Genomic DNA, 17,211 nt, shown 5'->3' on the forward strand with positions numbered 1-17,211 from the left:
TGGCTGTAAAGTTCTTCACTTCATCAACAATGACACAGTAGCTTCTTTCAGAGAGAATGATGAACTAGGTCAATTTTTGCCTCCGGTCACACAATGCATGTGCGACGACCTTTAAAATAATTTTTACATATGTCTAGGGTTGTGAGAAAAGAAACCTTACACAAATACATAAGAATTGGCTAAAAATCAGAATTGGAATTTCTAATTTCGTAATTCTCAACAGATATAGCTTGTGTCGAGAATCTGTTGAGTTTCAACACTAAATCTCGATAGAAAGGATTCTATTGAGATTTATGTCAAGTTTTAATGAACAACACTTTCTTCACTTGTTTCTTGGTCAGATTTGCATGGTTTCAATACTTAACTTGAACATTTGTTTCTTGAAGTACTAAACCCATCCTAAATCTACCCAATTACAAGTAAAATGCGTTTTGTCAAAGGATTAGCCAATTACATAAAATATGTCTCTAATAATCTCTCCTTTTGGCAATCTGTGATAAAACCACAACAAACAAATGAATCATGAGAGAAGTCTTAAATCACTAAACTTATAACCACTTATTAGATTACAAAACAAATCTAACCCTAACATAAACTCTTGAAAAACTTTGCAAGAAGAGAGTTCATGACACGGTAGACTTTCACAACTTGTCTTTTTCTGAAACACTTAAACAAGACTCATTAAGGCATCATGTGTGAAACAGAAATAAAGATTACGTACATAAAGAAACATGTGTATAAAGATAGAAAAGAAACAACACATGTAGAGGTAGGTGAATAAAAACATACATCATCACCATATATATAAAAATAAAGTACAATGTATGTAATAAATGGTCACAATACTGGTATACAAGAAGCTAATGTAAGAAGAGAAAGAAGAAAATACATGTAAACCTCACTGCATCCCTATAAAAGATATACACTCCCCCTAAAAAAAAAATGTCCTATACTAACTTTCCCCCTAAGTATAAGACTACTCTTAATCCGAAAACTACTTCCCCTTTTTGTCACGAATGACAAAGGGTAAGTCACTGAGAGGTCGTCATCTCGTCATCACCAGAAGAGCTAGCATCATCCTCATCATTAGTCGAGACCTCTGGAGAAGGAGAGGGAGAAGGAGCAAAGCCAACCATGCGAGCCTCTCTACGGGCAATGCGACAAACTCGGGTGTTCATCTGACACATCTCATTTGTGAGATAATCAAGACGACCACCAAAGTTAGCCTCCATCCGCTGAAACTGTGCCATGATGGCCTCAAGGGTCACACCACTAGCCGCGGAAGAGGAAGGAGTGGAAGAAGACGGAGTCGAAGAAGGTGGAGTTGCAGGAGTTGTAGGATCGAATGTCTCAATGTGTGGCCGCTTCGATCGAAGCTGAGCCTCACTTTTGCTGGACAGAGCTGATGCTGATGGCACCCATAGTGGTGAAGAGAGGAGAGAGAGGAATAGGAATGGAGAAATGCTGAAGGATCCACACGACAGCCGAAGGAAAGATGAGCTTATCACGGTGATACATCTCTGGACACAGTCTGAAGATGATCACAATTAGGGTAGTCAGGATGCGCTACCCTAAGAACGTGTAGTACCTCGGATATAAGATCTAGAGTAACTATGATACGTATACCTTGGAATGTAGTAACAAACTGAGGCACAAAGGTATCAATGTCGTGCATGTTGGAGTAAAACTCCTATATAAACACGATAGGACACCTCGTGGGTCTCTCAAGTAGAGATTTCCAACCCTGAGTCCAAATGACTTCAGGGAGAGGAGTGTCGAAAAAGTTTGATAGAATAACCCGGCATTCCGGATGAACACCACATTTCTAGAAGTTCTCAAAGAAGTCCAACTGGACCTTCTCATCACAGAACCGAATATGAGAGGGAAGATCAGAAGAAGAAGACCTGAAACCTTGAAGAAGATTCCGAGTCAGAGTAGATTTATGTTGTTTAGGTGCCATAGCGTAGTCTATTTGGGAGAGAGAGACAAGTTCAGAAAAGCAAAGAAAAGAAAGAAAGTATGCATGAAAAATGCATGAACATGTGATATGAGAATTTAAAAGCATCATGGATAAACCCAATCCAAATCTAACAGCACTCAAAAACAATAATCAAGCACACAATTCTAAAATGCATGAAACATTGTTATAATGTAATGAGAGTGCAATGCATGATCATATATCAACAAATCAACACAACCCAACATAAACATTTTACAAAAATCTCAAAAACCCAAAACCTAGGTCTAAAATGCATGAATGCATGTAAATGAAGGGATTAAGAACACTTACCAAGAGATTTAGGCTTGATCTAGGCTGAAGAATAAGTGGGTGAGGAGTTTTGAGTTAGAGAAGAGTGTTTGGGGCAAGAGAGAAGTGAGATTTGTCGAGAGGGAAGAGAGAAAAGTGAAACTGAAATCGCATCTCAGCTATATATAGAAAACATAGCTCGATGGATCAAAGATTCTATCGAGGATTTGTTGAGCACTAAATCTTGACAGAATTGAATTTGTCAAGGTGCTATCGAGGATCTGTCGATGGCAAAAGAGTGTCTCGATGGATCGAGAATATGTTAAGAATCTATCGAGCAAATAGAATGCTTAGAAATTTGGCTCGATGGATCGAAGAAGCTATCGAGAATCTATGGAGAAGAAACCTAGAAATCTCGATGGATCAAGAATCTGTCGAGATCTATCGAGAAAAGAGATAGAAGGCTCGATAGAAAAGGAATCTGTCGAGGATCTGTTGAGAAGCCATCGAGCTTGAAGAAAAGGAGTTTTTCAAGGAGGAAAAATGCAAGGAGAATGCAACAAGCAAACAACTCAACCAAAGATCCAATCAACATGTTAAGCTCTCGAAACATCTCTCAACATATATGCAAAGCATCCATAGATCCAAACACACACACACACACAAAATAAGTCTAACCAATTTTATATTTCAAAAACAAGTTAAGACAGTTTAGTGAGCATATATTAACACATGTATTCCTTGTGATGGCCAAATCACATTGTATCTGCACGTGTATCAAAAGTAGCAAAGAGTATACGTGTTGTGTGAAAACATAGCAAGTGTGCACAAGTTTCTCATATTATGACGATTTGAGATATGAGAACATCTTAATACACTCACACATAAGCATAATTGCTTGATGGGGACTATCACCTTCAAGGTGCATTTTATAACTCCTACATCTCCTAGAAACACACTTGCAACCATTTTTAAAAGCATTTGATTCTTTTTGCTTTTATATTCTTTGCATATTTTTTTTTTCTTTTTGAACATATCATACATGAGCATATAAGAGAGAGAAGAAATATCCAATTATGTAAGCCAAAACATCACAATTTTGCTATGCCAAAGCACACAGATGTTATACATGATTGGCCGCCTTTAGTGGTGAGATGGCTATTTATGCCTTTCTCTTAGGATTTTCTAGTTCTTCCCGTCAAAAAGAGTGATATGAGTATAAGATATAAGAAACAATCTTAATCATATTCATCACAAACACGAGCCACAAAGCTCACTTGTTTAGTTGTGCATTGAGATGCTCATCTAAGCTACAAGAGATACAAAGTTTGGAAACTTTGTTTCAAAGGCCATCCAAGGTACACAAGTACCAATATACACAAACACATTGTTTTTGTATTTTTCTGATTTTTCAATTTTTTTTTTTAATGAAAAACAAAGTAAAGAAAAACTGAAAACAACCAAAACAAAAACATGAAAGAAAACACATAAAGCATAAAACTAGACTGACTCTAAACAAGAAAACAAAATGAACAAGTAATGCAAAAATAAAGGGAGAGAGAGGAAAAAGCAATTGAATCACTCTAAGCCTTTTTCCTTCCACACCTTGGAAGGACCTTTCCTTTGTGTGAACCTTTGATCCTAAGGAGAGAGGAAAGAATTGAAATCGTTCAAGTTCGAAAGGAACATGAGGGCCTTGAGAAGATCTCCAAGAGGACCTAAAGATGGTGGGATCTAACCTTGACCACCAGATGATGACACACTATTGCTTTGTTGAGTGGCTAACCACTTATAGTAATTTGGACAAGTGTGTCCTAAAGCTCCACAATGATGACAGAAATATGACTTCTTTGGTTTAGACTTTTTATTATTATCCTTCTTATTGCTAGGATTTCTAGTCTCTTTCTTTTCAACCTTAGGGGGTGCTCCTAGAATAGATTTGCCCTTGTTTAAGTTCTCACTAGCTATTTCAGTTTTAGCTTCATTATTTTCAGCATCATTATCATTAGTAGGTGAAACAAAAACAATCTTACTAGAAGAGGAAATATTTGGAGAAGAGAATTTATACCCCAAACCGATTTTGTTAGAAGCAGCTTTCTGAAAACTTAACATCTCATTGAGCTTTGTATTGGAAGTCTTCTCAAATTGAGCTCTGACTTGAAACAGCTCCGCTTCAAGCTTCTTAGTCTTTTCAGCCAAAAAATTGTTCTCAAATCGCAGTACTCCAATGGTTTGATTGGCTTCATCAACCTTGGTAGAGAGCTTCTCTCGATCTAGCTCCACATCGCTCAGCTTCTTGGTGGCTAGCCTATACGGTTTCTCATACTTTTTAGAAACCTTGTAAAATTTTGCATAGGTTGTATGGATGTCATCTTATTCATCCTTCTTCTCAAACTTAGATTCCATCAAGTCCTCTTCTTCATCCATTACTTCTACGATCCCCTCAGTAGGATCCACTGTGGCAGTGAAAGCACTCAAGATTCCTTCATTATTACTGTCATCTGACTCAGTCTCAGGCTCGATATCACTTAAGGTAGCAGCAAAAGCCTTGCTTTTCCCAATCAACTTGAGATATGTTGGACATTCTTGTTTCATGTGTCCAAAACCTTGACATCCGAAGCACTTTTTTTTGAAGGGAATAGTATACTGATCGCCATCCTTAGTATCCTTCTTCTATCTATCTTGACTTTTGAATTGAGAAGAACTAGATTGCTTATGGTCCTTGTCAAAACTTTTCAAATTGGCATTCTTCATTGAACTTCTTGAATTGCCTAGTGATGTGTGACTTCATCTTGGAATCTTAATCATCTGAAGACCCATCAATCTCATTACTTTTGGCCTTCAATGCCATGCTCTTACTCTTGCTTCCTTTCCCAAGTCTAGTCAAACCCAATTCATAGGTTTGCAAGTTGCCAATCAACTCTATCAAAGGAATCGAGTCAATATCCTTTGATTCTTCAATGACAATGATCTTGGTATGGAATTTTTCAGGTAGAGACCTTAGCACCTTTCTTACGACCTTGGGTTCGGGAATAGTTTCCCCAAGATTGAAGGCTGAGTTGACTATGTCCTTGAGTTTGGCATAGAACTCATCGAATGACTCATCCTCTTCCATTTTGATCTCTTCAAAACTTGTGGTAAGTCTTTGAAGCTTGGAATCTTTAACGGCCTTAGTTCCTTCATAGGTTGTTTGGAGAATGGTCTATGCTTCCTTTGTAGTTTCAATCAAGGATATTTTCTTAAAATCCTCATTCGTGACTACATTGAAAATGACATTTAGTGCTCTGCTGTTGAAGTTTGTCACTTTGATCTTTACATCATCCCAATCAGCCAGCACTTCCTTTGGCTTAGTCCAGCCAATCTCCATAGCTTGCCATACTTTCTCTTTTAAAGACTGCAAGAAGGCTCTCATGCGTACTTTCCAATATGCATAGTTAGTGCTATAAAATAAAGGAGGTATAATAAGAGATTGTCCTCTATCCATGATAAATAGGGATCAATGGATCACACGACAAAGATTAAAACCTAATCAGAGTGTGCCTGCTTTGACCACTTGTTGGGTTAAAATGAATTAACCCTTTGCAAATTAATTAATTACCCAAGTTAATTAATTAGATTCAATTACATGTAATGGCATGGTAGCACAAACAAATCACCAACTAAACTAAATGCAGTGAAAAATAAATTTGACACAAGTGATTTGTTTAGGAATAGGAAAAACCACTGAAACAAAACCCTACCAGGTAAATTTAAGGTCACCACTCTCAAGAATCCTCTATTATCAATCACAAACGGTTATAAGTATAAGAAATCTTATTAAACCCTTTGGCCTATCCTGAAATACTAACCTACAATTGAACCCTTACCCTAATACCCAATTGGACTTGTATTATAGCGGCAATCTCTCCGTTCAATACACGAATCCCAATATGTGACTAACCAATGATGCACGGAGTATAGTACGTAACTAACCAATGATGCACGGATCCCAATTTGTGACTAACTCCACCAACTTGAAGAAGATGTTAGCTGCAAAGTTCTTTACTTAATCAACAATGAAAATCAAGAAGCTCCTTTGTCACAAAACGCTTGGCGTAAAGACACAATAGTTTCTTCAGAGAGAATGATGAACTAGGTCAATTTCTGCCTCAGTCACACAATGCATGTGCGACGGCCTTTAAAATAATCTTTATATATGTCTAGAGTTGTGAGAAAAGAAACCCTACACAAATACATAAGCATTGGCTGAAAATCAAATCTGAAATTTCTGATTTCATAATTCTCAATAGATATAGCTTATGTCGAGAATCTGTTGATCTTCAACACTAAATCTCGATAGAAAGGATTCTGTCGAGACTCTTATCAAGCTTTAATGAACAGCACTTTCTTCACTTGTTTCTTGGTTAGATTTGCATGACTTCAATACTTAACTTGAACACTTGCTTCTTGCAGTATTAAACACATCCTAGATCTACCCAATTATAAGTAAAGTGCATTTTGTCAAAGGATTAGCCAATTACATAAAATATGTCCCTAACAACGGTGTTCTTTACATTTTGGTTTTGGTTGTGCTAAGTGGATGCCTCTCTTGTTTTCTTATTATGTTTCAATTTCCTCTCCCGTTTTATTATTATGTTTCAATTTTTTCTCCATATGTAATATGGCATGATAAGTACATTAAAATAAATAACATGGTTGCTATAAAGGAAACTCTATTGAAAGTTTCAAAAAGCTTAAGAAATACTACTTCCATTAAATTCTAGTACCAATTTTTTTATATGTATTTATTAATATTATTTATTTTATATTAGTTTAATTATTTGCAATAATATCTTTTTTTAATAATAAATGTTGGGGGCATACTGCATGCATCTTGTCTTTGTCTGATGTGACTCAATCAAAACACATAATTTTTTTTTTTCATGTGATTAGTTATAAGTATATTAATATTTAAAAAAAATTACTTTAAGTAACTTTATTATTAAGTATATTTTAAAATCAAAATACTAATATGAAAATAAAAAGAATAAAAACATAAATAAAAGGTTCCTTTATAATAAAATACACATAATAGAATACAAATAGGTATTGTTTTATTCATTGCACAAGAAGAAGAAAAGGCTAAGAAAAAAACAAAATTGGGTAATTAGAAGTTATATATTTTAGTTGTTTCCAGTTAGCTCAATTGGTAAAGTTTCTGATGATTGAATAAGAGATCTAGGGTTCAATCCCCGTTTACACTAAAAATCAATTGGTGTCTTAATCTAATGATAAAGAACTATTATTAGAAATGGATAATATAAGTTGAAACTTTCTATAAAAAAAAAAAAAGTTATATATTTTATCCATTGTTGGAAGACATAATACTAAGTACACATGCACATGTTAACATACATCTCCCTTTATTAAAAAAAAAAAAAAAAAAAAAAAAAAAAAAAAAAAAAAAAAAAAAAAAAGAAAAGAAAAGAAAAGAAAAGAAAAGAAGAGGGTAGGGCTAATATATATAGTGTGAGTCTTTTTTTTTTTTAAAGAATAAATGCTAGTGTCTTTTCTATTTAGTTATAGTATTTGTTTGGTGAGTTTTGAAAAAATAAATAAAAAATTTGAATTATGTGCGTGGTGCCAAAATAGATGATCGTACCATCATTTTTCATGGATCTCATGCATGGCATGGCTTCGCAATTAGCAATGAATCAAATGTGTTATATTTTGCACTCCAATTTTTCAGTTGTTATATCTATTTGAATGAAATCTTTTTTAAGTTAGGTCTTACAGATCGTGCATGCATTATGTGGTATATATGCTATAATTTTGTCAAGTGATTATATTAAAAATTACTAAGATAATTTACTTTAAGTGAACCGAAGTTTTACATAAAATAAAATGGACAAATTTAGCCACAAAATTGATTGTAGCCTAAGGCTACAAACTTACTCAAGATCTTTTTATTGAAGGTGAATTTTAAGAATTTCACCATTGGATTACATCTTCTTCTTATATCCTTCATACTTGCAAAATTTCAAGAAAATTAAAGATCAATAACTATTCCATCAATAAATTGTTTTAATTGTTAATTTTTGTAGTTTAAGATTATGCATAAAATATAAGGTTATAGATCATATAATAATATTAGATTGACACAAAATTTGACATGTGTATTAAAAGTGTAAAGAACATATAATTCAATGATTAGATTTTCAAAATATGTAGTAATGTTTAGTTTATTGAGAAGTTGTAGCCTTAGGCTATAACCAATTTTGTAGCTAAATTTTGTTCAAATAAAATCATTACATTGATTAAAATTTAATTATCAAAAGTTTCAAGAAATTCAAAGGAAATTATTATTTATTGTTTTAAATTATTTTATAATCTATTAGAAACTTTGGGTTTTTTTTTTTCATATATAAAAACTTAATCCCAATCGATGTACATTCTTCATGTAACTTAAACTTTGTTCCATTGAAAAAAATAAATTTTTTTGTTTTATTTTTATCATCTATTTTATTATTCAAATGTAATTATATATGCGTGTGTGTTTCTAATGAAAAGCATAACAAAATATAAAAGACATTATTTAATTTCATATAACCTCTTATATATATATATATTTATTTATTTTTTCCTTTTTTACTGCTTGTTCACTCAGAAAACAAATGTTTTTTTTAACAATATAGTATCCATTGATATAAGTAGAAGACTAATAATTTAGCAAGTAAAACAGAAACAAAATTAATTTATATTTATTTCTTAAACAAAACTGTTCTATAATAAACAATATCCTGCAAATTCTAAGTACCAATAATTCAAGTGAAAAAAAAGAAAAGTTAATAGACAATCCGCATGCTTATAAATAAGCATCCATAACAACGATCCTTGTAAGGAGATAAGGGAAAATGGCCAACATGAATACCACCTTTGTACTTCTTCTTAATCTTCTTTACCTTCTTTTGATAACCGAATCTATTTCACTTGACGCTGTACCATCCAATTCTATTGCTGTAAATGCCAACGTGCGTTGCATTGAGATAGAGAGAGAAGCCCTTCAAAAATTCAGAAAAGGTCTTAAGGATCCATTCAATAGGCTTTCTTCTTGGGTGGGTCAAGATTGTTGCAATTGGGAAGGCATAGGTTGTAGCAATCAAACGAGCAACGTAGTAAAGCTTGATCTTGGAAGCTCAAATCTATGTGGTTTTGAAGGAGGAAGCCAATATACTCCTGATCAGCCTAATTGTTTGAGTGGTAAGTTAGATCCTTCTTTACATAATCTGAAATATTTGAGTTACTTAAACCTAAGCAACATCAATTTCCAAGGAGTATCATTCCCATATTTCCTTGGCTCTCTCAAGAAGTTGACATACCTTGATCTTTCCTTTACAATGTTTTCTGGAGTAGTGTCTCCCAGTCTTGGAAATTTAACAAATTTGAGCTATCTTAATCTCATTCCCTCTCAATTTTCTGACAAAACTCTTTCGGTTTCAAATCTATATTGGCTCACCAATCTCTCTTCCTTACAATACTTGAATTTGCAAAACATAGTCCTTAGCAAAGCAGAAACTCATTGGCTGCACATTGTTAATATGCTTCCTTCACTATCAGAGTTGTATCTGTCAAGTTGTGGTCTTCATCATCTCCCTCAAACTCTTCCATTTGTGAATTTTACGTCCCTTTCGGTCCTTGATCTCTCAAATAATGGCTTCAACTCTTCTTCTATTCCCCCGTGGTTGTTTAATCTTACTGCCCTCATTAATCTCAGGATCAATTATTGTGATCTAAAAGGCCCCATCCCTAACATAGCAAGGGCTAGCCTATGCAATTTGAAGAATTTAGATATGTCGTTCAATATTTTTATCAGTGGCCCAATAACTGAATTTATCCAAGCATTATCCGGATGTCGCAACCATAGACTAGAACAACTAAATTTGGGATCAAACCAACTTAGTGGTGTTTTGCCTCATTCCTTGGGGTATTTTACACATTTAAGAGAGCTCCATCTCACCAACAACTCATTCTCAGGCCCAATTCCATCAAGTATACAACATTTATCACGTTTGGAGACACTAGATCTCTCTTACAACTTGATGAACGGAACCATCCCAGAATTTATTGGACAACTTATTGAATTGAGCACTTTGGATCTCTTCAGTAATTCTTGGGAAGGTACCATGACTGAAACTCATTTCCTAAATCTCAAAAAACTAACTTGGTTTTCCTTGTCATCAACTAGGAAATCCTTACTTCTCAATGTGACACATGATTGGACTCCCCCTTTTAGTCTCCAAAATGTCCAAATCAAAGACTGCCAATTGGGTCCTGCATTCCCGGCATGGCTCAAAACTCAGAAGAATCTTCTTGAGATCTCCCTTGTAAACTCTTCAATTTCAGCTAAAATACCAAATTGGTTGTGGAATTTTTCTTCTTTGCTTTGGCATTTAGATCTTTCTCACAACCAATTGAGGGGAGACCTTCCTAAGTCATTATCTTTTGTGTGGGTAGAACTAAGTTACAATAATTTAACTGGTTCACTCCCACTGTGGCCTAGTGTGTCATATCTCTTATTGAGGAAAAATCTTCTTTCTGGACCATTACCAGTAAACATCTTCCAACGTATGAAAAATTTGGTCGCCCTAGACCTGGCAGGAAACTTTCTAAATGGTAGTATCCCCTCATTGGCCATTGGGCCGACGGGTTTGTGGTTTGTTGATTTATCGAACAATCTTTTATCTGGAAACATCCCCAGGCATTGGATGAGTATGCAAAATTTAGCGGCCATTGATCTGTCGCGAAACAATCTATTGGGTAACATCCCAACCTCATTGTGCTCACTGCCTACTCTTATTTGGCTGCAACTAAGCTACAACAATTTTTCTGGAGATCTCTTTTCCACCTTGCAAAACTGCTTGAGCTTATATGCACTTGATGTTGGAGGTAATAGATTCTCAGGGACTTTGCCAAAATGGATTGGAAAAAGGCTACCTTCAATATCAGAATTGCGCCTACAAGGAAACATGCTCTCAGGACCCATTTTGGAAGAATTGTGTTTTCTCGCTCATCTACATGTTTTGGACCTTGCACATAATAATTTTTCAGGATCTATACCTGCTTGTTTGGGCAATTTGGCTGGTTTGAAATCTTTGGTCGAATATCGTACATCACCAATCCGAAGTTTACTTCTTCCACTAACCTACTTGGAGCATATGGATTTGACTGCAAAGGGTACCCAACTTGAATATTACAGCCAAATTTTCTTGATGAATATTATAGATCTTTCAAGAAACAATCTAACCGGAGAGATTCCAGAAGCACTAACAAAGCTTTCATTACTATCTGCCTTAAATTTGTCATGGAATCAATTGACCGGAAAGATACCAGAGAATATAGGAGCATTGCATAGTTTAGAAACTCTTGACCTCTCATGCAATCATCTTTCAGATCCCATTCCTCCAAGTATGTCTTCTTTTACCTTTTTAAGTCATTTGAACTTGTCATATAACAACTTCTCTGGACATATTCCATCAGCCAACCAATTTCAAACCTTCATTGATCCATCCATTTATGAGGGTAACCCAAAACTCTGCGGGCCTCCATTGATAACAAATTGCTCATTATTGCCAAGTGATAGGGATACAAAAGCTGTAGATGAAGACAATGAGGAATTCAGGTCTGAAAAGTTATGGTTCTATGTAAGTGTTATATTGGGGTTCATTGTGGGATTTTGGATTGTTTGCGGTAGTTTGGTGATAAAGAAGTCTTGGAGACATGCTTACTTCCATTTTGTTGATGAAAAGAAAGATAGGCTTTTTGTGGCTATCAAAGTTAATATGGCCCGTTTGCAAGGGAAGATTGAAGCATAGAGACGCAAAGATTGAAGGTAATTAAAAAAAGAAATCACTTTGTAGCTTCTTTTTTGTGACTTCATTTCTTCTTTTTAATTTCTCTTTATTATTTATTGGTGCAGTTTTGCTTCATTATCATGTGGAAGTCCCAGTACTTGCAGATCCTATGATTTACAGTACATGTTTTTTCAGTTCATGCACGTGGAGAAGTACTCTGTTAGAGATTAAGTTATGTTAGTTTGTTTGTTGTAACATAGATAGTTGTGTAGTTGTATCAATGAAAAAGCACAGGCGTGATATTTTGATTAGTATAAATAGATAGCTCACTATAATAATTAAGAGTAATTAGTTGTATAATTTTTCTCAGTTTGATCCATTTCTTTTCCTCTCTCTCTCTCTCTCTCTCTCTCTCTCTCTCTCTCTCTCTCTCTCCTCACTTGAACATTGATAAACATGAAAAATAAATAAATCTTTCAAACACAAGATGAATCTTACATGTTCAATTGAACTTCTATAATATTTTTTGAGCATTCACTTGTGGCCAACTACATTGTAATGGAAAATAAACTATTTTATAAATTTTTTTACGAATTGCCGATGTGATAAGTGGTTATTAGTATGTAAAAAAGTGATGTTGATAATGGGCACAAATAAAAACTATTAATAATTTATCACATTAATAGATTATAAAAACATTGTAAAACATTGGCGGAGCCAGAGGGGGGCGAGGGGGAGCACCTGCCCCCCCTGACTCCTCCTAAAATTTTCTAACATTAGTAGTCTAAAGCAATTACTTATTGACATGGAGGAAAAAAAGAAAAAGAAAAAAAAGGACTTCTACTTGGTTGAAAATGACTCTGACACAGGAAAAAGAAAGGAAAAAAAAGTTCTCAAACACCAAACTATGCTTTGTCTTGTCCTACATGAAACTTGCACCTATTTCAATATATATATATATATATATATATATTTATCATTATTTACACTATTTTCATTATTTATGATACTTTTCACAACATTTTATCCTTGAATGATGCTAGAGATACTATAAATTTTACTACTTATGTCTTACAAATTGGCATGTCACCAATTACAAAATATAATTTCAAACATGTATTCATTATATTTTTTAAGTAACACTAATCACATTTTTACTCCATCAGTTTGTAAAGTTTTTAGTAGCTATGAATTGGCTATTTTTGTTTATTTAATTTAATAATATGAAATATATTCATATTTGCTTACAATTGTTTATTTATTTTGTTATTATTGTTGATTAATATTTTTTAGATTAATTCCACTTTTAATATCTTCTTTTAATTTTGCCCTCTCTAGACTAAAATCCTGGCTCCGCTACTGTTGTAAAATAGTTTGTGATAACTGTAACATTATTCTTTTGTCATGCATTATACTAAACATTATGGTGAACAAGGACGAAGCTACGGTAGTTTACAGCAACTATACATACTACACACTACACGGATGATTTTTTAAATATAGAATCTATACTACTATTTAAGGGGCTTTCTCAGTTTGGATTCCCCATTTTTTTGTTCAAAAATGCCCCTACACCCCTATGTTTAAATAGAGAAAAAAAATTAAATGACAATCCGGTAAAAATATAATTCTAACTCTAACTAAAATATTGCCTAAAAAATAGGGTCACTCTACTGTTAGATTTTCAAAATAGAAAAAAAAAAAATATATATATATATATATATATATAATAAAAATTATGACTCTATCATCTTTACTCAAAAAAAAAAAAATTATGACACTATAAAAAATAAAAAAAAATAAATAAAAAAAAAGTCTCATCGCATGCATGAATAGTTAGTTAATAATTAACTTATGCCGTTGCTACTATTTACTAGTATAACTTTTCTTTTTATTATTGACTTCAAAACTCAAAATTATTATTATTATTATTATTAACACGTGTTCCAATTAGCATAGTTGGTAAAATCTCATGTCATCGAATAATATTTAGAATACGAACTCTATCTATACTAAAAACCGATTAGTGCTTAACATAATAATAAGAGCAATCATCATGGAATGAAGGCCATAACTTAGAAATAATAACATCTCAAATAAAAAAGAAAAATATTTACTTACTATTATTATTTTTTTGATAATGGTAACAATTAACAACTGAAGTATAATTATTTGTGAGATTGCTACAAGATTTTTCTCCCCTGGTTGGCTGGCTAGACCACTGGAAGATTCCAAAATAGACTTTTGCCTTGCTGAAAGCTAGCTGGTGGAAGTGATGGGTGTCTAATAAATTACTCTAATCTAATGACTTAACAAGGAGTCAGTACAGATCTTCTGCCGTGATTTACTGTGATGGAAAAGGAATTTGGTTCCGGTTTGGTTTTCTATGTAACACCTTTGGTCGTCTTCTATCTAAGGATTTTTCGTACAACTTTCTGTCATAGGGTTTATTAATTCTCCTCTGTGGTTAAAATTATGCATCAAATCTAAAAATTTAATCTGTAATTTTTTAATAAAAACAAATGTCACATCATTTAAAAAATGTTAAGTCATTATTTCATTAACCACTTCAACAATACTACTGATGGAAGTTAACCAAAGGACTTAAATGACTCATTTTGAAAATTTGAGAGACCAATTGTGCTCACTTGAAACTTGAGAAACCAATTGTGCATACAAGATAAACTTCAGGAACTAATAGTATAATTTCGCCATATTAATTTAATTCTCCTCTGTATTTAAAATTATGCATAAAGCTTTAAAAATTTTAATCTGTTGTTGTGAGTGAATACGCAGTGGGCGAAATTTGTCTCTGTATCATACATTACCATAATCAATTCAAACTTAGCAGGAAACAAAAACAAAAAGAAAAAGGGCCTACTGAATCCGAAAAAGAGTTGAAGTTTCTGTAGCCAAAGACTTGGGACCGCATCGAGTTGGACAGGTTTTCTTGGTCCCATCATTTTTATTTTCTAGCCATGCCATTACAACGACGAAGACAAGAAATGGCTTAAACCAATGTTAAAATGGCTAAGAAATCAGGAATGCTTGGCTGCGAGCATGGATCAAGTTGATAATTGATAGTTACAGGAGAGGGAAAACATCAAGTGGTCAACTAAGCAATAAAACTTCTTCTGACCGCTTACTGTTGTTAATATTACATAACTTCATGAAATTTGTTAATATTACATTATCACTTTACACTATTCATGCTTACAAAATATCAAGAACTTAAAAAATGATAATTATCTGATTTATAAAATAGTTAACTTTCAATCTTTTTTTATTTTATTTTTTATTTTAAAATTATACACAAAAATGAGTTTATGAATTGAGTAGTAGATAACGTCTAATTGATAAGAAAGTTCTATAACGTTACTACATTTATAAGTTTATCCTCCCTCCCCTAAGATATGCCATCTTGACTTCTACAAACAAAAAAATCTTTCTTACTCAGATAGATCCACTTAAATAAAAAATACAAATAAAACACTAAATGCTATGAGTGATATATATATAAACACACATAAAATAATATTTAAGTTTTATTTAGAGTAAGAGCACCTATAGACGTACATGATTTTTCATTTTTTATTCTCTTGAAAACAAATTTCATAATAAAACAACATTATTTTTATATTTGATTTGTTTTTTGACAATTCAATAATCAAAGAAGGGGGTGATTTCGACCCTTACATGACTCCGTTGGAAAAACAAAAAGATGTTAACTAGTTGAACAAAACACTCTTGACAGCAATATTTGAATTTATTAATTATATTTTATTTAAGTCTCAATTTACTCTTATGTATTCAAATGACATATTTAACTTAATATTTTATGTCAATATATTAATGATCATATAGAGATTTATTTTTGTGTGTGTGTGTATATATATATATATATATATATATATCAGTTGAGATAAAAGACTTTTGACAATTTTTCATAAAAAGTTTCTTAATATGGTTTGTTAACAAACACCCTTAGGGCATACGTTAGTAAAATCCTTGTTATAAGTATTTTAGAAAATGAGATGGAAATGTCCATCACGGGAGTCTGAGTGGATGGTTGATGAAGTACTACATACGTTCTTGGAAAATAACAAAGTGGATGGTTGATGGAGTACCACACATGGTCTTGAAAATGGGTTGGAAAAGTCCATCACGGGGGAGTCTGAGTGGATGGTTGATGAAGTACTACATACGTGCTTGGAAAATAACAAAGTGGATGGTTGATGAAGTACATGCATTTGGACTTTGGAATTTTGATTAGTACACAGTTAGACCTAGAATTATTGAAGGGGTTGAGACTGGAATTCTTGCCATTTGGTCATCCTTTGGCCACTATTGTTGATATATTGTATTTCCTGTAGAAGATGATTTAACCTATTGATTGATGTAGATAAGATAGCACATGCCTTTCTTAAGCAGTAGGAGCGCAAGAAGTCACAATGCAAGCTCAAAGGGGATGCCAATAGAGGCCATCGGGTGTGATAGTGTCAGAATTTTATAAAATTTGGCAAGTTGAAGGGAAACTGTGTTCTGATCCAGACTCATGGAAAGCCATGAGTGTCGCCAAAATTTAGGCGAATTTCTTTGTTAAGGCCCCGAAAACAATGTTTTTGCTATTTATAGTAATATTTGTTTTTCCTTAATAATTTTTAGTTTAAAAGTTAGAATAAGGTTTCATCTGTTTTAGGACGACCCTTAAGGTCAGTAGTTTATAATTCTGCATTTAACTCAATTTTTCCATTTTTGGTAAATTTCGGTATTTTGTTACCTAATTGCATAATTAGTGTAAATTAGGGTTTTAGACGTTTTTCTCAGTATTTATATGTTTTGTAGCCATCTGAGGTAGACCAGACTATTATCAATAAACACAAATGTTTTGTCAAAATTTCTTCTTGTGGATTCTAGTTTTTATCTCCTTGTGGATTTAGGGAAACCCCTCGTGGATTCGAGGTTTATTACTAGAAACTAATAGTTTGATTTCTATCCCATCAAGAAAGCATCGTGTGTACTTTCCTTAAGCTTCCGCAACATCAATTGGTATCAAAGCCTTGACTTACCCTGGTGTAATGGCTAACCAGCGAGATAGTGACCACCACAATAATGACGGTAGTGATGACGTCA

General features: G+C 33.3%; 1 protein-coding gene across 1 annotated transcript; it reads left to right on the forward strand.

Moving 5' to 3' along the window:
• The first annotated feature begins 9,141 nt into the window (after positions 1-9,141).
• LOC126722533 (receptor-like protein EIX2) lies at positions 9,142-12,099 on the forward strand. The gene has a single exon (XM_050425685.1). The coding sequence runs from the start codon at positions 9,142-9,144 to the stop codon at positions 12,097-12,099; it is 2,958 nt and encodes a 985-aa protein (XP_050281642.1).
• Positions 12,100-17,211: the final 5,112 nt, after the last annotated feature.

Source organism: Quercus robur, chromosome 4 (genome assembly GCF_932294415.1).
Source record: "Quercus robur chromosome 4, dhQueRobu3.1, whole genome shotgun sequence".
NCBI lineage: Eukaryota > Viridiplantae > Streptophyta > Magnoliopsida > Fagales > Fagaceae > Quercus > Quercus robur.

What these genes read in the sequence shown, in the direction of transcription:
- LOC126722533 (XM_050425685.1), top strand. Translation starts at nt 9,142, where the DNA reads ATGGCCAACATGAATACCACCTTTGTACTTCTTCTTAATCTTCTTTAC.